This window comes from Chaetodon auriga, chromosome 20 (genome assembly GCF_051107435.1).
Source record: "Chaetodon auriga isolate fChaAug3 chromosome 20, fChaAug3.hap1, whole genome shotgun sequence".
In the NCBI taxonomy this organism is placed as follows: Eukaryota; Metazoa; Chordata; class Actinopteri; order Chaetodontiformes; family Chaetodontidae; genus Chaetodon; species Chaetodon auriga.
Genome location: NC_135093.1, coordinates 18495238 through 18519808, shown reverse-complemented (window position 1 = coordinate 18519808; position 24571 = coordinate 18495238). Strand labels below are relative to the sequence as shown.

General features: G+C 42.8%; 2 protein-coding genes across 2 annotated transcripts in view; one reads left to right on the top strand and one right to left on the bottom strand.

Annotated features, from left to right (window-relative positions):
- The window catches only part of ogfod3 (2-oxoglutarate and iron dependent oxygenase domain containing 3), a 23744-nt gene extending 7001 nt beyond the window's left edge, over window positions 1-16743 (top strand). The window contains exons 8-9 of the mRNA XM_076759474.1: window positions 3986-4109; window positions 15932-16743. Of these exons, the coding sequence (XP_076615589.1) occupies window positions 3986-4109; window positions 15932-16068 (261 nt within the window). The 3' untranslated portion in view covers window positions 16069-16743. The remainder of the gene's footprint in view (window positions 1-3985; window positions 4110-15931) is intronic.
- Window positions 14125-24571, bottom strand: LOC143338790 (urotensin-2 receptor). Its single transcript, XM_076759472.1, has 2 exons — window positions 23438-24571; window positions 14125-16111 (listed from the first exon to the last, which is right to left on the bottom strand). The coding sequence occupies exon 1, from the start codon at window positions 24569-24571 to the stop codon at window positions 23486-23488; it is 1086 nt and encodes a 361-aa protein (XP_076615587.1). The 3' UTR covers window positions 14125-16111; window positions 23438-23485.

Sequence of the window (24571 nt, the reverse complement as noted above, 5' to 3'; positions counted from 1 at the left end):
TTAGATCTTACTGAACCAAAAAATGGTTGCCCTTAAATAATTTCTTCAAATAAGTGGAATTTTCCTTCAAGGCAGCTTCTTCATTCCCTCTAGCCCATGCCTCTGTTCTGTTCAGTAAACTGTCCACATCATACACCGTTCATTCTTTATACATATTCATGGAGAGCAGCTTTTTTTTTGTCACTGCTTTAATCTTAGTCTTTCGCTGTTCGTTGTCATGAGACGTTAACGTCGCTCTGGGATTGAAAGAAGACCTCAAGGCCAGTTTTAAACAAATGGGGAAGAAAGTTTCGATGTTTCGCAACTTTAGTTAAAACGTGGAAAAATCTTAGTGGCTAACTCTTGAACTGATAGAAGTTCTTCTGATTGGGACTGCATCTGATGTTATTTACTGTTTCTTCTCATTGTGTTAGCAGAAGGCTCATAAAAATCAATGCAATGATACAGCTGACATCCCTGGATGTTGTTTTTGGAATGATTTTTTAAACTGTACGCCTGCAGCCATTATTTATTGCCGTCACTCATAAAACTGTTGAAGCGTCGGTCTAGTATTGATCTGTGTTCTTCTCTTGTTAAATAAGAAGAGAGAGAGAGGACAAGAGACTAACACTTTGTTTACGGGATTTCTTGGAACATAGCTTGTTTGCATTTGCCTTCATATTAATATTTGTTACCTCATCATCCCTCACTGCCCCTTGACAGCTGGAAATGTGTAATCTGAAAGGACCCACTTCTCTTCCCCATCTGTCTCTGTCCCCATTATAGGGCTGATTGGCAAACGCAGCCCTCATTTAAATGGAAATGGCCCCTGATGTCTTTGGTGATGAATTTTCTCACCATCCATCATATTGCTGATACGGTGTCGTAGCACCAGTTGTCATATAGCAGCATGGGAAGTGTGTTTCATCCCCTTCATGGCATAAACTAATACAGTAATCATCCCTGTAAAATATCCTACAGAACTATGAATCAGTTTGAAAACAGCGAAGTGAAGATTCACCCAGATTTCTAGAAAATTTCTCACTTACCTCTTGTGTTAGTTTTAATTGCTCAGGTCTTAAGATGTCCACCTCACCTTTTTTTTTGTCTATTTTGGGTGAACCAACCCCTTAAAACTGCAATAATCAATGTTTGTAGCGTCTTTTAGTGCATTGTTTGGCACTCATCAACCACAAAGTGCAACAGTTTTCACTGAAGAAGCTCTGAATGCTACCTGCTCAGCACAGCAGTAGACAGATAAAGTTTGTGACTGGCTAGTAAACATATGCTATGTTTCCTCCTCACAGTACAGCACGAATCGACTCAAAGTTACCTTTCTCTGCTTCGTTCTTCAGATAGTAACCCGTCACTGTAGGCAGGATTCAGGACAGTTGATGAAGCAGCACACGAGTCTTACTTCTGAACTGACAACTTCACAGTCACTCTCTGCCACCCAGTTGTCTGCATGTTGATGGGGAGAAAAAAAAAAAAAAAAATCAGCTAATGCCAGTGGTGGGTGCTGATTATTTACCTGCGAACGACCACAGACACTGCAGGCTTCTGCTTACACATTAGCAATATTGTTGTTTGTCTCGGTGCATTAATCTTTGATTCCAATGATAGACAGCAGCTCAGCTGTGTCTCTGTTGTCTCACCAAGCCGAAGGGTTCTCTAGAAAACAAACCTTGAAACTTTTGACAGACTTAGGCTGAATGAACGTTTATTCTCATTAGTCATAAACACAATAGATGTATAGTCGTGACTTGGTTGCATTATATCCTGCTTTTCTGCTTAATGCTTAAAAGCCTAAATGCAACAGTACATACTGTATAAAAAGTGGCAGCGGCCTACGGTTTCATCTGTCGTGCCGTCTTACTGTTGACTGCTCCTGGTTTGTCATTTGTCAATAGCTAGAAGTGCATTGTATATTAGACCTCATTAAATACTTTATTAATCAAGAGTTGAATAAAGTGGGTAAAAATCGCTGCTTTACATATAATAAGCTACAGTTATCGTCTCATGAGTCTCATGAGTCCTGCTTTTTTATTGGACCTGGGATGCTGTCTTCTGGTTTTCACACCCACTTATGTGTATTAGATGGAAGTGTTATTGAATTAGTGTGTATTGGCTAGGATGGTGCTCATTAGGAAAGAGAATACAAAATAAACTCAGTTTTGTGGCAAATTTCATACTGTATTACTACCTAGTGCTCAAAAAGTAAAACTAATTAATTTGCTCATTTCAGAAATGTCATAACAATTCATTAGTATTGCCGAGTCTGTTGTGCAGCATGCTGCCTCATGTTAGTGCTGCTTTAACATCATGCTCGCTTCTTCTCAGTGCATCTCGGCCATCGGAGCTTTTTGTACGTTTCCTCCCTCTTCTGTCGATGGCATGACTCACTTTGTAAATTAAAGGCCACTTGGCTTTTTGACATGCCCAGAACAAATGTTACACTGTATAATCCAGAGCATCTCAGTTATCAACTAAAAGGCAGTTGCATGTATATGAGACATTTAGGCAGGTAGAGACAGTCTTCCAGGAAAATACACACTGATAATTTCTATTTACTGATCGTTATGCAGTCTGCTTGTAAAATTGTAGAACTCAGCAGCGTTTCTTCCTTTGAGGTACGATGAATGAGTGTCTGAAATTGCTGTTTGACTCTGAAAGGAAAGATAAAAAAAGCGTCTCCTGTTCCTTGTCAACATACTCTTTGATGTTTCATTAAGGCTACACACAGATTGAGCGTGGTGGGCTTGCATGGATCTTAGCATCTCTTATTAGTGCTGTTGTAACTTGTGCAGCACAAACAGCACATTTTATTTTGCATGAATGAAGTTCACTACATCTTCCTGCGGGACTCCAGATTGCACACCTGCCTTAAAACAACAATCCATTTAGTCGCATAAATAGTTACACCGGTGGGTTTTTGCAAGCATTCCCACGTTTTATATATCACTTTGGGATATTCTGAGGTTCTTCTTTCTGCAACAGCAAACTATTTCTTTTCAAATTTCAATTTCTTTTTCAAATAAAAAAAAAACTCTTTAATCTCTTCAATCAGTCCCAAGGGTGTGGACAGCACATCGTGTCAGGAGTTAGCAGCAGATGATCCCATGAGAGAGGGGATGATCAAACATTACTGTTTCCAAAAAGAATGGCTGACACAGTGGCCACAAACATGTGGCTGAGGTACTGCAATGACAGGGAAGCCATGTGTTGTAGGGTTGCGCTGAAAAGCTTTTTGGAGCTTCTGAAATTAGTGTTCATGGTTTTGCAGAATAGTCAACTATTGAACCACCAGTTGAGACGAGTCGATCATCTGTGGGTTTAACGTGGTGCAGTGGCAGTGCATCTGCAGCAGATATGCAGCTGAGGGTGCTGTGGGTGCTTGTTGACAAGTCATACATATCATTAATGATTTTCACAGTGTGCAGTGAAGCGCAAGCATCAGTTTGCTCAAACAATCCTTTTCTACGTTATGTCATGTTAGATAAAGAGAATTTAAGGTATTAGAGAAGGAAACAAAGCAGTTGTGTTGTTGCTGCAGTCAAACAGCATCTCCAGCTCAGACAAGCTCCAAAAGCATTGGATTCTGCATTTCCCACAATGCAACTCGAGAGGGTCTCTTTGTCCAACCCAACCTGCCTTGTATCCGTCCACATCTTTCATACTCTGGGCTAAACCATGACAGCTTAGTGATTCTTTAAATTTTCATGAAGCGCCATCATGAGGTCCAGATGTTCATTTGCTCCACTGCATTGGTTTGTGATCAAAACTAATATCAACCCCATCCACCTCAGCTGTACTTCGTGTTTAGTGTGAATTACTAGATGATGAACATGGTAAATATTTATACCTGCTAAAAATCAGCATGTTAGCATTGTCATCATGAGTATGTTAGCATATAGCGGCAGCCTCACAGAACATGTGCGCCGTCTCATGGTCTTTTCAGTGTTTAGTGAATAGTCATGCTTTAATGCAGGTATGGTCTTTCTCTCAGGTGACTTATGGCTCTTTTGACTACACCTCACTCCTGTACCTGTCTGACTATGGCTCTGACTTCACTGGAGGAAGATTTGTGTTCATGGACCAAAATGCTAACCGGACAGTGGAACCACGCACAGGTAACTACCACCTAGTAAAGATTAAGTCTGCCTGACGTAGTGCTGTGTGGTGCTTTTTCCTGCTTCAGCTTCAGAAGCCCTGATGCTAGATCTGCTGAAAGGCAGGGTATTATAAATCCAGACTATCAGCAGTAACACCTGGTAACCCCCGGCTTTGTCTATATAAGCCTGTTAATCGACACTTAAAGTAAGTGATGTAAGATAGATAAAGGATTTCATTATCACAGCCATGCTTAAAATCATAATTGCCGTCCTGGGCTGCATTAGGGAACCTGGAGGTGGTTTTAGCACTCTAAAACGTGTAGCAAAGTGGGCGTAATCCTCTGTAAGTGGTTAATCGGCAGCATAGATTGCTGCACAATGAAGGTGCAGGGGATTAGGCTTTACCTTGCTTATACCTTGAGGGTTAAACATAACAACGTCTTGATCTCACAGGAAATGCACTGGTCTGTCTTGTAATGCAGTCTATATGTTTATAGAACATAAAGAAAAAAATCGGTCAGGCTGTGATTGAATGGATATTTTAAACTTACAGTTGCAAAAAGCATATGGCAAAATCTACATTTCCTGGGGTACCATGGGACTTCAGAGGCAAATGTGAGGCATTTACAGTAAAAAAAAAAAAAAAAAAAAAAGGAGAATTTCATCAGTTTTCTGTGGAGCTTGTAGGAAATCAGTTTCTGAGCAGGTCGCTTTAAATGAATGTGCCACACTGAGTTTGTTTCAAACATCCTTTGAATTGAAAGGTGAATTTTCTGCCCTTTAGCTCGACTTTTTTCTGCTTTTTGACCATGTCCTCCGTTCATTTTCCCCAAGCCAAGCACAAAACACACACACACACCTTTGCAATATTTCTGAGCTCAAAAACATCATGAAAGAGTGATAGAGGCAATCTGGTTTATGTACGGAAAGTCAATGAAAGTTGTGGAATCTTACATGAGGGCCAAGGTAGGAATGTTCTGTGTTAGTCAAGTCAGTGTTATTTATCTACTGGAGCCCAAGATCATAAATTTGTCTCAAGCCTTCAAAGTCTGTACACTCAAAAAACAACTCTGCAAAAAACAGGGGCAAAAGGAGATATAGAGTAGACAGAAGTAGCAATAGCCAAATTACAATATGGAGTAAATTAATTCCAATTTGTGAGTGAAGTGAATGGCGTAGACAACATATAATGTTGATTAAATATTCAGTTAAATAAATTAAGGCCTGGCACAGTAAAATTCCTCCACACGTGAAATAGGTGGTGCTAGAAGCTTGGAGACATAGCGACTTCTTGTAGGGGTAGTTGGCGAACTGCTTTAGCTGGTGAGATAACTAGTAACATGCTCGGCAATTGGGAACATGCTAATTTGCCAGCAACAAAGCTTTCAAAGCTAGGTGGCTTTCTAACTTGTAGTTAGCAATCTGCTTCGCAGCTGACAGAGGCAGGTAGTAAGCTAGCAAGCTCCGTTACTAATCAGCCAACAGGTTAGCACAGTTTATTCAAGAGATGTACTTGTACCATTGACTCTTGTCTCACAGCTGATTACAAGCTATACCTCTTTCTGTGGAGCAGTTTATATAAAAGTGGAAACTTGGCACTGTCAGGATGCTATTGTCAACCCTACGCTGTAAGCAATTTTTTCAGTGCTGCAAATTTTCATGTGAAACTTGAATTTTTGGCAAATTTATTTGATCTGCTGATTGCAGCAGTTGCATTGAAACGAGCAGATTTTGCATGAGCTGGTGGTGTGACCTAGGCTATGACAAGTTTCAGTGAAAATGTTGGGTGTAATATAAAAATACAGTCAGCCTCCCTCTTGAATCACATTTCCCTGCTTTCCTCTGTCTGTGGCGTCTGTAAACGGTGTTGCTCCTGGAGAGCGAAGGCTTAGTGAACCTGTTCAATATGGAAAACCTCTCCTGAGCCGTTACCTCTTCCTGACACCATTGCTTCCACTCTATCATACCTGACAACAGACCATCCCCTGCTGTCTCTGTTCACCTTGTCCCTTCTTTCACTTTTTCCCCTGCCGCTCTTCCCAATTCCCCTTTATCTCACCCATTGTCCATCATCACCTGCCTTCTAATCCAACTCCTTTGCCACTTTTAATCAACAGCAGTTCAAAAAGGCAGTCTTGCTGCCTCTTTCCTTGCCTACAATTTTTCACTTTTCCCCACGCTTCCCACCCCTCAATGTCATCCATCTTGACTCTTTTCACTGAACTCCCCTTGTGCCAGTCAGACATGAGCCTCTTACCCAGTGAGTGAGCAACAGTGAAGCATCATGTCCTGGACCACTGACATTGTCCTATGATGGAGCGGTGAGGGACATTGACTGAAGGACATATGCTAATAAGGAGTGACTGCAGCTTGCCTGCCACGTCGTCCCCTGAGACTTGTTTTTGTGAACTGCACAGCCATCTTATATCAGTGAAGTGAGAATAACCTCCATACAACAGAGAGAATGGTGACAGCATGATCTTAAACCCAATGAAACCTGCTGGGTGAGGAAGAAGAAGAAGAGGGATGGGACAAGTGAGAAGTAGGACAGCTGCTCTCTCAGTTTACGGTCCTCCTCAATAGATTTCTAATCATCAGTGGTGTCGGCACATGAGAATGTAAATATGACAGACTTGTCAAAGCCACTGATGAAACCCATCCACGGTCACTGACACCTGTCACTGCGATTTTTACTGGGAGAGGTGCAGCAAGTAGGAGACACAACAAAACCCCCATGCATAATGCATCAATAACCCAGATCATTTGTTTGCCTCTGCTAAAACACACCTCACCTCATTGAGAAACTCTTTGAGCGGCATGCTGGGCAGCTGACTGACAGGTTTTGACTTGGTGTGAGTCTGATCCTCATATCTGGACGGATGATTAGTTCACTGACATAATCATGGCTCATTGCAGTGACAGTGACGAATGAGGTGTAATTATAACACCAGGAACACAATCACGACTTGGCTGTCAGAGAGAGCAAAAGTCAAAAATGTAATGACAGCGAGCACCAGGGGGACGGAGGTGGAGGTGTTGTTCAAGTCGCGGAGGAAGTAAAGGGGAGGAAAAAGAGCTGAGGATTAGAGAAGAGGGAGCGAGATGACTGATGGATTTGCTGAATGTGAGAGCATCTCCTATAGGGCAAGCGGAGAGACATTATGGAGAGTGGACAGGAAATAGCTGGGAGATAGATAAAGAGTAGATATGTGACAGTGAGATAAGGTGTTTGGCTGGGAATGGCAGGTACAAACAGAGCGATTGAAGGACAGACTTGTCTGTCAGTCAGAGGAGCCAACAGGGGTTAACCTGCTCGCTTAGACAACCACAGGGGGATTAGATGACCTCAGCTGGGCTGCTGCCTTAAACCCAGCAGCTTGACCTTGGTGGTTGTGCAAACATACAGACACAGAATACAATGAAAATATCTGTACTGCCTCTTGGTGCATGGCTTGTTAAAATTAGGGTTGCAAGGAATGAGTGATGGTGTTATTATCAGTTTCCACCTGGAAAGTTCAAGCTGATTTTTCATTTTTACGTCACCCCACGTCATCTACCTTTAACTTCGTCTCAGCCTCCTTGGAGACACTATACAGACTGTGTGATTCATCCTCCACTAATTAATTATGAAGCTGGGAGTAACAGCAGCAATCGATCTGTTAACCGGACAGCGTCAGTGTGTTGTGCACCTTGTGACTGTGCTGACGGTGTTTACGGGCGTTTCGCTCGAGCAGCAAAGCTTGGTATCGGGATCAGATGAGTCATGCCCCGCTTAGCATCTTGTTAGCATTGCACACTCATCCTGCCTGGGTCTCTGAAGTTAAAGACCTCATTAAGCGCAAATCAGTGATGTGTGGCAGTTATTATAAGCAAAAATAGACTAGAGGCATGACTTGAAGAGCAGGAGATATTGTTGAAGTGATGACAAAGATAAGTAGTTTTGTCAGTGATCGCAAGTAGTGTAGCAGCAAATTCCCACTCTGAAGATAACTATTACCAGTCATGATTTATGACACACTGTAGTGTTCCTTCAGCGCATTTCTCTGACAGCATGTCAACCAGTGTTTTAAGTGCTCAGACACGTTTTTCCATCATCTTCCTGCGAATAGAATTTGAATTTCAGTACATAACTTTCCTGTCTTGTCCACTTGTTTCTCTGTCTGTTCAGATATAGTTCAGCTCTTCCTCCGTTCACTCAAAGCAAACCCAAAATATAAAATACTGCAAATACTGGAAGCGATTGGGTACCAGTCATTACATGACTTTTCCTTTTCCAGAATGGGCTGTTACATCTTGTCCTTCTTGTCAAATGTAATCGACTCAATCACTGCTCCTGTCCATGTTTGTGTTGGTGATAAAGAGTTTTGTTTCTGAAAGCATTTATGATCATTTTCTATGGGGCAGCTGCAGCTGAGGTAGAGTGGATCATCTACTGGTCGGAGGGTCGAGCCCCACCTCCTGCTGTCCACATGTTGAAGTGTCCTTGGACAAGTCACTGAACCCCAGGTTGCTCCCTTCTCACTGGGGATGCAGACGCCAATGCATTCCTGATGGCCAGCCCCAAGCCATGATAAATGAGGAGGGCTGCTTCAGGAAGGGCATCCTGCAGCCTACGCTAAATCAAATATGCAAAATGGCAGTCAAAATGTCTCACATTACTTTTGAAGTCAAAATGTTAAAGAGCCCCCTCCAAACATTCATACAACAGAAACTCCAACTTTAAAGTCAGTGAAGTGAATCTTTGGGGTTTGGACTGTTGGTTGGAGAAAATATGATATTTCAGTATATCACACTAGGCTCTAAGAACTTGTGATGGACATTCTTTCACCATTTTATGACATTTTGCAGATTAAATGGTTAGTTAATTAATTAAGAACAATATTAGGCTTGCTAATCAATAATAAAATTAGTCAGTTGCATCCCTGTATACACACAATTACAATGTAGAAAACAAGGATGTCCTCGTTTTTTATTCCAATCAGTCTTCTTCCTTTGTATAACCTGGTGTCTAAATTACCCACAATGCAAGCTATGACTTGAGTGATATCACTTTAGGACATTTATCACACTTCTACTTGGTGGACTTCCCTTTTAGTGATTCTTTCTAGTGAAAATTGAAGAGTGTGTCCCAGATTACAGTCAGGTGTCCTGAAAAACTATTCAGTTCTTATCAGGATGTGAGATGAACCTTCAGCGAATAAAGAATAAATCTGACCCTTCAAGATTTCTAGCTGTCTGATGCTCCACAACAGCTGACTAAATTTAGGCAGAGGGAAATTTGTTGTTATGAGCAACTCGCCGTCATGTTCTGTGGGTATTGTGGGAGAGTTCCTGAACTCCTGCTGATGTGTAAACAGCTGAGAACAGCAACAGTTGTTCTCGATTCTCAATTAGACAATTAGCAGAAATCCTGCTGGCCACCGTTGCCTTCAGTAGGAAATACCACACCTTAACTCCTAATCCGGACTTTTGGAGATGTTGACGAGGATAGAACCTGACAGATAAACAGACGTGGTGGATACTGATCGATATCTGTGAGTATGTTTACCAACAATGAGCTATTTATGAACATTTGAGAGCTACTTTCCGTTTCCCCTCAGATCCTGCCGGTCAGACAGCACAGAGGCTCCACTCAGGCTCACAGTTAAACCTCCCTCAGCTGATGAGACACTGAAACATTATGCGTTTCTCCAGAGGTATTCCATAGGTCTTCATTTCTAACAGATTTCTGGACCTCACTGCTAATGGAAGTCTAAATGCGAAGGGCCAAGTGGGGAAAAGATTTAAATTAAACTATACTGGTTGACTGTAATTGGGATTCAGTCTCTTAAAATAGTTACCTTAAGCTGCTACACTCAAACACAGCCTGTGCTTTATACAAGGAAGCCTCCACAAAACCACACTGTTTCTAAATCATACCACAGATGCAAAACCCCAGAGACCGGGACCGTCGTGCACTTGGTTTGGATGTGATATGAGAACGTTGCTCATCCAGCCTTGTCCTGCATGGACACTGCCCCCCTCTGCTTTTTCATAAGAGGCAGAGTTTATTCAAACGTATTGATTTCTGGGAACCAAAGAACACATTTCCTCCTCTATGTGGCTTAAGTAAATAGTTTCGTATATAGCCTCAGTAAAATAGTTTATTCTCTAAATAAGCCTGGGCCTCTTCAATATCTACTGAAGTAACTTGTGTATTATTTGGCAAATGTCACAGTTGGATGCAGATTTCTCTTGGCTTTGCAAAGCTTATCTTGTGCGTTAGAGTAAGAGATCCTGACTCAGGCTCACTCCTCTGGACTGCTCTGAAAGGTAACACTCATGCCTAACAGAAGGACTTGATTCGTTTATAAAGCTTCCAACACCGACTTCAAGCAAGGAGGACTACTGACTTGGGGATGACCTATTGTCATTTTCTGACAATGACAAATTTGAAACTTTAAGTAAAAACACCAAAAAATAAATATGTTGAAATTAATATAGTAGCCTCAGTAATCTGACGCACATATGCAGAACTTCAGAACAGAACAGAGCCCTGAAGTACTCTTTCACTTTTGCTTGATATTGGTGGGAAATGTATTTGTGTGATATCAAGTACTGTTGGGAAATACACGATAACATGAACGCAGCTCTCAAATATGATATTCCTGCTGTAATTTGAAGTGTATAAATAAATATAGGGAACTTTATTACAATCCCAATTCGTGTTAAACATAAATAAACAATAACAGAATGCAGTCATTTGCAAACAAACTGTGTTTACCAACAATTGTTTCATGAAGTGTTCCTGAGCCCATGTAGTCATATTCTTTATCCAATCATGTGTTCACAAAGTGGTGAACCTCTCTCCATCCTTGCTTGTGAATGACTGAGCCTTTCCAGGATGCCCCTTTCATCCCCAATCATGATACTGTTACCAATGAACCTGTTTACCTGTGGAATGTTCCAAGCAGGTGTTTTTGGAGCATTCCACAACTTTCACAGTCTTAAGTTGCTCCTGTCCCAACTTGTTTGTTTCAGAATCAGCATATATTTACAAAAATCAATGAAGTTGATGAAGTCAAACATCTATTGCACATCTTTGTAAAAAGGATGAGCAAATGATCACATGCTAGCTGTGTCCCAATTCAGCGGCTGGATCCTTCGGAGGATCCTCCGTCGGCCGCATCAACTATCGCTAAATGGGACGGTCTAGCCTTCGGAGCATTTCCTGATTGCGTCACGACGTCATAATTTCTTCCCTCCTAACCCGGGAAAAAGACACGTACGGGGTACAGAGATGCGCCCGCACAGCTCCTATCGCTTGTAAGAGGCGCGAAATCTAGCCTATTATACAACTTACAAATTCACCTGATGTGAATATCTTCACAGCTTCGCGTCGGACGGTTCACGCCTCCGCGTCGTCCATTCATTTCTGAAAATGGACACCTCGAAGGGCATTATCCCGCTTTTACCATGGTCACTTACGAAAGAAATAATATTAAGTCAATTAATAATACGTTAATGTTGTTTTTTACCGTTAAAATCGTAAGTTTTTAACAAGACGCAGCTGAGTGGACTATTTAATATCGCTCGTTGTGACGCGTTGCCAAGGTAACCGGCTCTGGCCACAGAACCTGCAGCTCGGTCGGCGCAACTGTTATATTAGACCTAATCAGTGGAGGGAAGTGACATGATTGCTTAACGTTATGTTACGTGATACAAAGTATCGTTTCAGAGGGCAAGTGCACCTCTTACCGCTTGTGTGTGTCCAGAGGATGATGCCAAATTTTGTTTCAAAGACTCAAAGTCCACAGATAGTTTCCTAAATCATTTTTATTGCAAGAAATATTATCCACCATTCACTCTGATCATTAAATGTGGTTAAAGGAAACTATAAAATCACTCATGTTGTCTACTGTCTTGCCGTTGTGTTAAATAAACTGTGAAATAATGTATGTTCTGAGTTTCTGTTGCCACGGTTACCAACTAGCGTTTGAGCCAGCGCAATAATTTAGAACAATCACGCCGTGTTCCCACCGAACGCGATGCCGCAAGATCGCGCGACAAGATTACATACAAAGTCAATGCAAAGACGCGATTCGAGGCGTCATCGCGCCGGGCGATGCGCTGGACGCGATCGCGCGGCGCGATGGACGCGTTGGCCGCGAAAATCGCTCCCATCGCGTCGCCCCATCGCGCCATCGCTTCATCGCTCGAGTTGAAATAATTGAACTTTTGCGGCGAAGACGCGCCGCGACAGCCTATCAGCGTTGAGATCGTCAACGACGTGCTGACGTACGGACGTCCTGGTGTTCCCTCACCGCGCAAATCAAACTGCCAGAAACAATGGAGGAGCAGCTAATTGTTGCCGTCACCGCTCACCCAGAGCTGTGTGACAGTTCCTGTCCCCTTTACAGGGTCAGGAACAAGAAAGACAAGGCCTGGGTGAGCGTGAGCGAGGTGTATGGACTATGTTGGTTAGCGATGGTGGTTTTCTCAGTCATGTTCGACGAGAGAATGAATGGCGGAAGAAATGTTGTTGTTTGGGCGGGCTCGCTGCGCGACGCAATGCCGCGACAAGGCGTTTTTTTGCATATTGGACCAGCATCAAAACTGGAGCGTGTAGCGCGACGCGATTTCATTTGACGCGCGATTAAATCGTTTTCATCGCGTTCGGTGGGAACACGGCGTCAGGCTATTTGACCGGAACGTTTTTATAGTTGTCCTACAACACTTTTTAACGGACACCCTGCAGCCAATCACAATCGAGTATTCACCCAAAATAGGATATTAGTTGACATGCGAACTTGTAACATTTGTAAGTGAAGAGTTTTAATAAGGCTGACTGTTAACTGAGCTCCTCATATCAACAGGTCGCCATTATTAAAAAAAACAATCGGTGCGCAAAGCATCTTGGGATATGGGAGGCCAGGAAGGATAGTAGTGACGCATCCTCCAAATACAGGGAAAAGGAGGACGCATTTGTCGGCTGCATTTGGAGGATCCTTCGAATTTGGACGAATTGGGACAGCCTTCGCGCAGCGTTATGACGTAATCGGCCTTCAAATCCATCCTCCGAAGGATGCAGCCCCTGAATTGGGACACAGCTGCTGTCTTATGTTTTGTGGCACGGTGGCGCAGCAGGTTGCTGGTTCGAGCCCTGTGTCGGGCAGGGCCTCTATATGTTGCCCTGCAATCGACTGGCGACCGGTTCAGGGTGTACCCTGCCTCTCACCCGTTGACAGCTGAGATAGGCTCCAGCCCCCCCGCAACCCCGAAAGGGATAGGCGGTGCAGAAGATGAATGAATGTCTTATGTTTTACACAGCGTCCCGGTCATTACCTGTTGTAACTAACTTGGGATATATTATAAAGTAAGTTGGAGACATCCAGCCAGGGGACATGATGTTTAAATAAAAGTTCAAAAGAAGCTAAAACTAAACTCACAAAACTAAATGTGTCAAAGCTGATCTCATAGTGTGGTATAAGATGTCCTTACTGTTCCAAACTTCACTGAGACCTGCGCACTGAGAAGTGTCTCTAGGCTTCCAATAATGTCCTGTAAATGCCCTGAAAAATGATTTCTGGAAGAGTGTGAACCCTGAAGAGTGAATTCGTGTGTGAAAATCCCTCCATTGTGTCGCCGCTAATCTGCACTGCTGACTGTACTGAATCTGCTGGGCCCTTCACAGTAAACACTGGAAATGTTATATTGACAAGTGCGAGGGATTATTTTCCAAGATTATCTCATTGTGCACTTATCTAAAGCTGTGCAACTAATTTGAGCCCTTGAAAACGCCCTCCTTTTCAATTACATAAAACAAGCAGACCACCACTTATTGTTTCTCTGTGCACACTCTGTTTTTTTTGTCCATTCATTTTCTTTCTTCTTATTTCCCATTCTCTGGGTTGTCGGTGTAAATTCCATTGTTTAACTGAGCACTGATTTCCCCTGACATCCTCATCTAATACCCTGCCGTTGGGACCCCCCCCCCACCTTTACACACACACACACACACACACACACACACACACACACACACACAGTCCTTGGAGGGAAAGTTGAGCAAACAAATGATTGCAGCTTTTTATTCATATTCACATAATGAGATAACCCCCTCAAAAGGCAAAGAAACTAAGTTTTGTAACAAGGGTCTGGAAACTCTAAATATAAATCTCTTAATTATGAGATACATCCGGGGACTAAATATGTAAACATTAATGCAAATGTTGATCTAAGAGAGAGGAGGCTGTGTTTAGAAGGAACCAGACTGGCTGGTAAATGGCAATGGCTCACTAGCTGGCCCAGCGAAGCAAAGCCTCTGATAAGAGAATTACCCCGAGGCAACGTCGCCAAACTCACACTGTGTGTCGGTCCAAGAAAGAAATGTTTAAAAAAATGTGTTCAATCAGACAGCCCAAAGAATGCATCTCAGCATAAAGAGTATGCTGAGTGTGTCCTTATGGCCACTTTCTCTCTTCAGGGTTCATCCCTTGTGTCCTCTCCCCTCATCAGACTGCCTTCACTTCCACAAGCAATATCTGCCCAACATTTTGGGGAATAATCTCATTTACTGTCTTTGCAAGACTGAGATGAGAACATTATCTCTGCTCTCATGTTTGTGCTTTGAGTACAGAGCTGGAGTCAGGATGAAGAGGCTCAATTAATGTGGTGTATCGTGCTTGTTCAACCTGTGCAGGAACAGAGACGTAGAAGTGATTATTTGTGATTCGAGGGGGGTCTTGCTTGTTGTAGCCGCCTCGTGACGAACAGCAGTTTAGCTGGAGTCGGGATGTGTTTAGCCTAGCTTAGCTTAAAGTTTGTAGGCAGGTGTGGAAAGCCAGTTTGGCTCCATCCGAAGTTAAAAAATACTCCTTTGAACACAGCGTTGAGGTTGCTAGTTTAATCTGTACATGAACAAACATGTCAATTGTCACTTGAGGGGGAGTTACACATAGCTGGAGCTTTTTCTTGGCTAATTGCATTGCTTAGCATAAAGACAAGGGGCTGGGGAAGTAGTTAGACTGACTTGTCCACAGTCTTGGAAAAAAGCTCACTGATTAACCGTAATTGATCTGTGTGTTTGAAGAGAGCGTAAATGGGAGGGACAACATGTTGAGCTAATTCTTGACAGGTGTCAGTAAAGCTGTTGTGACGAGGTGTGGAGGCAGGAGGAAACGGCCAATCTAACTGCGCTGGAACTTAAGAATTATGCCTACCAAGAATGGAAATGTTGTATCTCCATGTTTAATTGCACATAAACAGAAATGTAATGATTCATGGTTCTAGGCTGAGTTACATGGTGGAACAGATTTTTGGCAAACAGCTGCAGTGACGTGTGGAATCCTTGACATATGGGAGTTTGCCAAAAAGATTGAAACCTGCACTCACTGACCGCAATCATTCTCTGCCACTACAACACATTACTTCACCTAAAATAACAAAATAACAATTACGTTTCTGTTCATGTATGGGTGTTGGTAGGTGCTGCCTTCAGTCTTTGTCATGCTAGGCGAACCATGTCCTGACTCCAACTCTGTTCTTGAGGCACAAACCTGTTATTGATGCGAATCTTCTCATTTCACATTGCAAAGAAAGCAATAAGTATATTTCCCAAAATATCTATTTCTATACAAAACAACATACAGTGTAGAAATCAGTAGGCTGTAGAGGTGTTAGTAGGTGTATTTTTGAACAAACCAGCTGCGTTCCCCTGCAGTCCTGCACGTACTGTGATGCAAACACTGATATCAATCATATCTCAGCCCTAGAAATAAAGCCACACAAGCATATTTCCTAAAATGTTGAACTACTCCTTTAAACTATGAGTCCCTCTGTCCCTCTCCTTCCTCCCTCAGGACGAGTCTCTTTCTTCTCTTCTGGCTCGGAGAACCTCCACCGCGTGGAGAGGGTGAGGTGGGGGACGCGCTATGCCATCACTGTGTCCTTCACCTGCGACCCTGCACATGCCATCTCTGACCCCGACCTGCCCTGAAGCACCCATGGGCGACGGCGTTGCCCACTGGCTCAGACAAGCCCTGCAACAGAGGGAGAGAGGACCAAATGAGATTTTATGTGGAGCTTTTACTCATAACATTGGGACTCTGTAGCTGCATGGTCAATATCTGTCATGTTCCTTTATGTACAGATACTGACTCGCTGACTGACTTTGCTACAGAAAAAAGGCCTCTCCTCTGGAGAGGTGTTTCCCCATTTGTTACTGACCCTTGTATTTTTTATCTAATTTTTCTACAGCAGTCACTTTTGATATTGCACCATTATAATTGCCAGCATCGGGCATGTTCCACAGTCTGCTTCTCTTGACCGTTGGGGCGGACGGCTTGAGCAGAGATTGCCTCTCGACTGAAACCGTTTCAAAGAGGCTAAAGTGGGATTGTGTGTTTTCCGCACATCTTGTCATGCTTTTCATTTTGAGGAGAGCTGTCAGTTCCTTGGAGAAGAGATATAACTCTGGTGAATCACCCACTGAATCAGCCTTTCATCACAAAGTCCCTGCTCATACTCGTCCCCACCCATGACCCAGGAGGTGTTTTCTTCTAAGAAGAACCCCCTGTTTGTTCAAGAGTGATTGCTCTTTCTAGTATGTTACCATTTCCTTCAATGTGGTGGATGAGGATGGTTTGAAATAAAATACTGACAGCACGGGGAAGCCCTTGTCTTTGCCTTATGTTTAGCATTCAAAGTCTTTCGTCTTTAATCTGTTTTCTCTGCAAAAAACATTATTATTAAGGAACCAACACACTTCAGTACACAGATTCACATTCAGTTTTCATTAAATTAACCAATATCGTTCTGGTGAATACCTGTATTGATTGTCTTATCTGCGCTTTCTTTGTGAGCTAGACTCTTGAGGAATTGCTTGATTTTCTGAGCACCATCATCCGTTCAAGAAGTCATCGTGCTTGCTTTTCTTATTTTCTGCACAAGTGCCCAGAACAAGCCGGCGTCTCAATTCCCATGTCTGCTTTATAGATTCCGGAGTTTGAGCCATGAATGCATCATGGTGTGAATATTATATATGTCAGAAAAAGTGATTTCACCCATTACCTTACAAGATATTAAAATGAATTAGTAGTAGTAGTATTATTTTGACCCACTGGAGTCAGTGGTACTAGCTGAAAACATACTATTACGTAATACTACAACACAGGTGTTGCTTATGTACACATTTAGTAGACATGGAACAACATAAACACTTCTTATATATTGTTGTACAGCTGATCTTTTGTCACCAAACCAACAACAGTAGAGCCTTTGGGCATACATTCTGTCATTTGACCCATTGATAATATAAAAATACTGGTTAGTGGAGCTTTAAAACGTCCTAACCACACAGTAATAATAGAGCATTGACAAGAGTTTGCTCACTGATCCAAATAAAGTATAGATGTAGTTACAGAGCCAACACTTGCAAACACAGAGGGTGACTGCTTTCTGCTGTGCTCCCAACACAAATCCCACATTTACTTTGACTTGCAACTTCACGTCCACTGCTAACACACTGACAACTCCTGTGCCTATAGCAGAATATCACTCTTCTCAGCTCCTGAGGGACCTATTATCACATTCATTAGTGTTGAGAGAAGCATAGCAGTAGACCTACATGTGGAGAAGGGCTGTGTGGGAGGAATGCCAGCTTTTGTGAAATGACTGGTTTTTGATGTATTATGGTAAAACAGCAACATGCAGACTGTATAAGCTTCAATGTGACAAGGTCACTCACGCCTGCCACCTGTCAAAGTGTTTCATGGACTCGGATAATGAGCACAAACATGAAGTTGGCAGGTAGTTTTCCCATCAGAAGAGTCATTGATCTCCTGTAATCTTCAGTGCAAAGGCTAGGATCCATGTTATTAAGCACACAATCATATTGAATGGCTTGTGTGATATTGATCTGCCAGGTGAGAGGATTCTTTAAAGGTCTAAACCTCGAAGGAACTCTTTTGCCCTCTTTGTTTATCATTCTTTTAATGCTGACAAGATTAGTTAATGATTTCTGTTTCTGTTACAGAAGACTGTAAACTTTTCTAGAATTAACTTGCCTAGAAAGCTGTGTAGACCCCACAACCTCAGAAAGATTTCAATATCGGGAGGGCCCTTTAAGTTTTTTAAAGCATGGATTTGACTGTTGGCTCAGCCTTGCACCCTCTTAACTGTTGTTAACTTGCCTGTCAAGTTTGTGCTCGGCATATTAGCAGCAAACACTGATGACAATGGCAGAAAGTCATTTTTGAAACAGCTTCAGACAAAGGTAGACAAAAGTGGACTTGTCATGTGAAGCTGGTGAGCATCAATTCCGTCTGCTGAAATAACAACCAGCTAGTCAGCTAATTCAACTCATATTAGCTCCACAAGTTGGTTGAAAATGCTGTCTCCAGCTGCCTTTTTAATGTCTCCAGCTATTTTTTCTTAAATAGGGTCTTAAATGCTATATGTGCTTGATGGCGACTAGTAATAAGGAAATGGTTAGGATTAGGGGACCATGGAGATAAAGAGGCACCATTGCTCATGTATTACAGTGTAGAACCAGTTGTAAGATCAGACTTGTATTTCATTCTAAAATAACCTTTTATCACTGCTGAGAGAAGTTTTTTACATTTCATTGAATCATTTTCAGTTCACTTTTAATGCCATGAAAGGACAGTCCTTTATGATAAGGGCTAAGGTCACCTTATGCTAAACAGAAGGTGTTTCACCAATGTAACGCGGCCTCAGATAACAAGTTTGGATGGGGCTGCTAGAATATAAACCTCCCCAAAATCAACAAAGGCCAGGATCAAATCACAAGCATTACCCTGAACTACCTTTTAACCTGGAGAAATACTACACAGCAGATGTGCCGTAGTTAACAGATTTTATTTCAACATAACCTCTAATCCTCAAAATGTACTAAAATAATGATGTGCTGCGCCTTGAAAGTGTATGTCAGGACAGACATGGTGAGGTCAGTGTGCTTACATTATTATTACCAAGCCTTTGGCAACCATAAGCAGTTCTAAAAGTAATCTGAACAAATACTGCGCTCATGACATGTCTCCCTGAACAAGCTTCTATCATGATATGAGCCATGTAATTAATTACCCTGTGTCTGATGTTACCAATGTTATCACAGCGGCTTTTGCCAAAGAGCCCCATTAAATATCAGCGTCCATAAGGTGTAGTGACGAGCCGGACTCTGCTGACAAGACTAAGCCTCATTTAATGAAACTCTTGGAGGTGTCTGTCAATGTAAGCAGTTAACAAACAGCTAAAAATCCAGTTCAGTCCCACTAAGCCTGGGAAGCTAATGTAATATCTATTATTCAAAATGTCAGTGTAAAAGAAAACAATACAAGGACTAAAGTGCATGGTGCAGTATAGCTCAGTTTCTCAAAGGGATCGTGTGTGGCCTTGATTATACAGAAAAAATGGAAGGATGCTTTTATGATTCTTCATGAGAAAGTTCTTTTCTCAACTGGGACTCAGATGTTATCATGTACTTGATAGCAAATATGGCTGACAGGACACAAGCTGAAACACTTACACGGTTTTAGATGGAGGTCAAGCGCAGACTCATGACTTGATTAATATTAAAACTATCAACTCAAACCTGTATTATTAGCTGTAAAGATGAAAAAGTTTCTGTCCAACAAAGGTGACATGACAGGTACCTCTGGCTAGATTTTAATCACACCTGAAGAGACGACAAACACTGGAAGCGTGTTCTGTCATTTCAAAGTCACGACTTCCAGCTGTGAATATTATTAACATTTTCAGATGTCTCCACAGTGAATATATCATGTTTAATTGAAACAAGTGTATATTTATCTATTTTTTACACCCGCCACTGCACGAGAACCCGTCACTGAAAACAACCTGCCACTGTTTTCAATAGCAGGTTCTAGTGTATGAGTCATGAGTCAGTCATGAGGCCTAGAGCTAAGTAATGTTTTCTATAAGTATTTTCACTTATATTTGTTTCAAAGTGCTTCCAAAGACAACTGGACTGAACTTAGAAGTACCATGACCTGGATGAATGAGAATCTTCACAGACTTATATTTGTTGAAATTCTCCTTACATCCCACCAGCAATCAATAAATCAAACACTCCAATTAAAAGAAAAAAAGAAAAGTCTGGTATCAACATAAAGATATGATTGGTTATGAGTGGCTTGATATGATTGGTCAGTGATGGTAGGAATGGGTCCAAAGATGAACAGCTTGTAAAGAAATTTCAAATGATTAAAACTGCTATAATCATTATTTTTATGTTAACAATTGATCAAATGATGAGCGTTCAAAGTGCAAACTCACAAAGGAGAATCATTTGATTCCACAGCTCGTAGCTGTACTGAGTGTTTTGGCGTCTTTCAGCCCATTGTAAGCAACTAGCTGGTGAACTTAGTGGCGCATTTAGCAGCTAAAGTTAGAGTTAGTGGAGACCAAAACATATTGTAAATATTGAACTGACATTCGCCATGTGGCCAGAAACACGTCTTCATAATCTGATGATAAAACTAGTTTAACTACTGAGGCTATTTCTCTATACTGTATATACGCTCCCTCTATGGGGAATACAGTATTACATTGCAGCAAAACTCTAAGTGCCACTCTGCAGCTCACGGATGAACAGATTCTGTCAGCTCAGGAGAGAAATCAACAAATCCCTTCTCAATTTCTCATGAATGTTGAACGTATGCGGCCATAAGATGATAAATCCCAGACAGACCAGGTCGTATCTGTAATTTGCATAGGAGAAATGCTGCATAGAGTTGACAGACAACATTGGGAGAAGCAAGAAAAAGAAAGGAGAGGCCATTTTTCCACATCTATGCTGTGACTGTGTCTATAAAGTACCAAGGGACTGACTGCAATGAATTTATGCATGACTGTGACATTTGACATGCAAACACACCCAAAAGTCCAAGTGCACCAAAGTGTGCAATTCCACCTGGGACATTAGTTTGAAAATGTCACGGCTGTAGATATCATTCAGACAGTATTCATGATTACAGGAAATCTGACACTGAGGATGTTTTTCTGTCGGAGCGCGCCTTGGAGAAACATAGCGGCCGAGTCCACACATGCATAATGCAGTACGACCATCCATCTAGCTGTATAGATGCAGGTTGTTTTCCAGTCGCGGCCTGGTGAATCTAAACAGGACAGAGGAGCTTTAAAGCAGATGGTCCTGTGAGCTGAGAAGACTTTAATATGTCAGATTAAAGTAAAATGGCTTCCCTTCAGTGCTAGGAGCCATGCTAATTAAAGAGTTATAAACTCTCCATAAAACATGAGGTGCGTCCCTCATTAAGATACCTGCCAAAAGGAACATCCTGAACAGAAGGAACTGTCACCTTCTTCTTGGTACATCTAACGTGTTTTTGGATGCTGATCAAATCAAGTGATCAGTTCTTGAATTTAAAAAGCAAAGTGTGTAAACCACATAAGGGCAAAGCTGTCACAAAGTTCCAACATGGCAGAAGTGTCGTCGCGCTCATTCAGGTACGTAGACCACAGTTCAGACTAGTTAACGGAGCATTCAAAGCTGAGCTGGAAGCGCGCCGTCTCAGCAGTACGTGTTTTTGGCTCTGAGTTTACCACAGTGGTGGAAGAGTGTGTGGGAGGACGCAAGCAAATTCAGTGAAAGTGTTTGGCCATGCAGGTGGGGGTTGTTTTTTTCATCTCCTGCCAGAGAACGCCTTTGAGGTACAGATGTGGGCTCACATCAGCTCCTCTGAGCTAAATTCACTAACAAAGCAAAACACCCATCTGGCTTTACTCTCCATGTGACTGGTATGAAAATAGATTTTTTTGAGCTTTAATCAGTGATGGGATGGTAAATAAAAAGCCAACTTATGGCAGAGGACCACTCGTTTGTAGGCATGGACAGGGCAGGACAGTCAACTGTCCGAGTGGCCCCATATTGATTTCGATTTGATCAATTGCAAATTTGTTAGAGCTTTTGGACAAGGGATGTTCCAAATGACTAATTTCCCTGATGTTTAAATGTAAATCTAAACATGAACCGTCTAAGAATAAGAAAACACTCTGAAAAAAAGTCTAAATTGGTCACAGTTGAATCTATAAGATTAACCACTGCCTGGCAGCAATACTGCATAGCCAAGAGCCTTTTGACTCATGTTCTTCAATAACCAAATTGTGCTAGTAATTGTGTTGAAATGTGTGACACTTGTGCTGTGCAATCTGAACACTGCACATTAGCCTGTAATTTAAAAATATACATCAATAAAATAATAACAATTTAACTGGCTAACTCAACCTCTAGGCTGAACTCCTATGATGCATATTCCCAATAACGTTGTCTTTAATCAAATAACCACAAATGATGTATTACTCCAGCAGTGTTTGCACTGGGCTCAATGGGAACATGGTGCCAGGGTATGTACACACTGTACAAAAGGCAGCCTGGGCCTGATCAATGCACAAGTGAGCCCCAGGACAAAAATGAGCCATGCCTCCTAATTGAACTTTTATGCTGCTATGAACAAGGGCCCTAAGAGCTCAACACACTGCATCTTAAGAAAACACGTCTGCCACTGAAATGTGTGATATTTTGATTAACACAAATTTGTTTGAGAACATGGACCGTGGATGCATATTAAATGCTAATTAAATGCATTAAGACTTCATCTGGACAAGTCCCCCCTTAAGACAGGACCTCAAGAAACTGGAGGAGCCACCTAAGGGCACTTGACAGCTAAGTTTGAAATTGTTCCTCAGTGGTGCACATTACCAAATCAAATCACCACAAAATAGTTGCCACAGAGACAACCTGAAGCTGTCTGGGGCCCTTGGGTAGTTGGTAATCCAGCTTTTGCAAGTGGGGGGTCGGTAAGGACTCAACAGCACTTTCTTTCTCTAGGCCCCCCTCGGGCCCCACTGTTTTTGCTCCAGGTTAATGCTCCTGCTGCTGGTAACGGAACTTAAATTACTTTCCACAGACTCTTCTTATATCCTGTCTGTTTCGAAAACACTACTTTAGCTTTAGCTGCTGCAGAGTTGTATTTCAAATAAAACCGCAAACTAGCCTAATCACCACTGTAGCTCTCCATAGTAGAACCAGTGGATCCTCTGAGGGCGAAAGAGGTGAGGACATGCAGCAGAGAGAGTGTGAGAGGGCTAACGGGGCTCAGTGGGGCTTAGGGTATCGAAAACGGTCAGGCATGAATGGAATAAATAGGTTTCCTCTGACTAGAAAAGGATTATATTTTGTCTAGAGAACAGTGCTGCTTCACTGTCGGCCAATCCATACAGAAACATGAACGGTGAGAAACAATAAGGCTGTGACTTGGTTCAGCTGTGCGCACAGGCCCGTGCACAATGGAGAGGTCATCACCCACCTATGGCGGTTCCACAAGCTTTCTCTTCTCTTCCACGCGATTCATAAGTCACTTCAGTGTTCCCATGACCAGCGTCTCGGAGTTGAACTCAAACTGATTGCTGGAGGACGCAGACTTCCCCCACGAGTAGAGGCTGGGCGGCCGCTGCTTGAACGAGGACGTGTACCTGTAGAAGCTCCTGTGCCGGTTCTTCAGGTACTCCCTGTAGTTCTTGGTGAGAAGCGTGTAGAGGAAAGGGTTAATGCAGCTGTTGCTGTATGTGAGGCTCGCGACCAGGTAGTTGATGCAGGTGTGCGTCTGCGAGGCCAAGCTCAGGGGCTTGGTGTGGTACAGAGGCAGCAGCTGCCAGATCCAGAACGGCAGGAAGCACGCCCAGAACACCAACACGATGGTGAAGATCATGATCAGCACTTTCTGCTTGGGAGAGCGCTTCCCGTCTCTGCTGAGCACAGAGTTGCGCTGGGATTCTAAATAAGTGCGGGCTAACTTGACGTACAGGTAACCAATAATGAGCCCCGGTGCCATGATGCTGGTGCCAAACAGGACAGTCACGTACACTTTGTAAGCCAGGGGCGCCCAGGTGGGTGCGCACATCCTCTTCACACCCCCGTCTGGCGTGTTCTTAGTAGTCTGGGCGACCATTATCATCATGGGCACAGTGAGGACCAGAGAAAGCACCCAGACGCCCCACGCCAGCGCTTTGCGGTAACTCTTTGAGCGTCTCACCGTGTCCAGCGGCTTGGTGACGGCCAGGTAGCGCTCCGTGCACATGACGGTGAGGGTGAAGATGCTGGCGTGCATGGTGAGGAGGTCCAGGCTGAGCAGGATGCGACATCCCACATCCCCGAAGTACCAGTCCTTGAGGAAGTACGTGGACACCACGAAGGGGATGGTGGAGAGGTAGAGCAAGTCCGCCAGAGCCAGATTGATGATGGAGATGTACATAGAAGTGGCGAAGCGGATGGAGTGACACATCACCACCAGGGTGTACACATTCCCCGATACTCCGATAATGTAGACAACAGACAGAAGCGTCCCGAAAGTAGAGGTGATAACGAGTTCATGATCCACGGTCCCGGAGCCACCGCCGACCGGCGGCGGACTCGTGTTTAATTGAATAGAATTGTTGTTCAT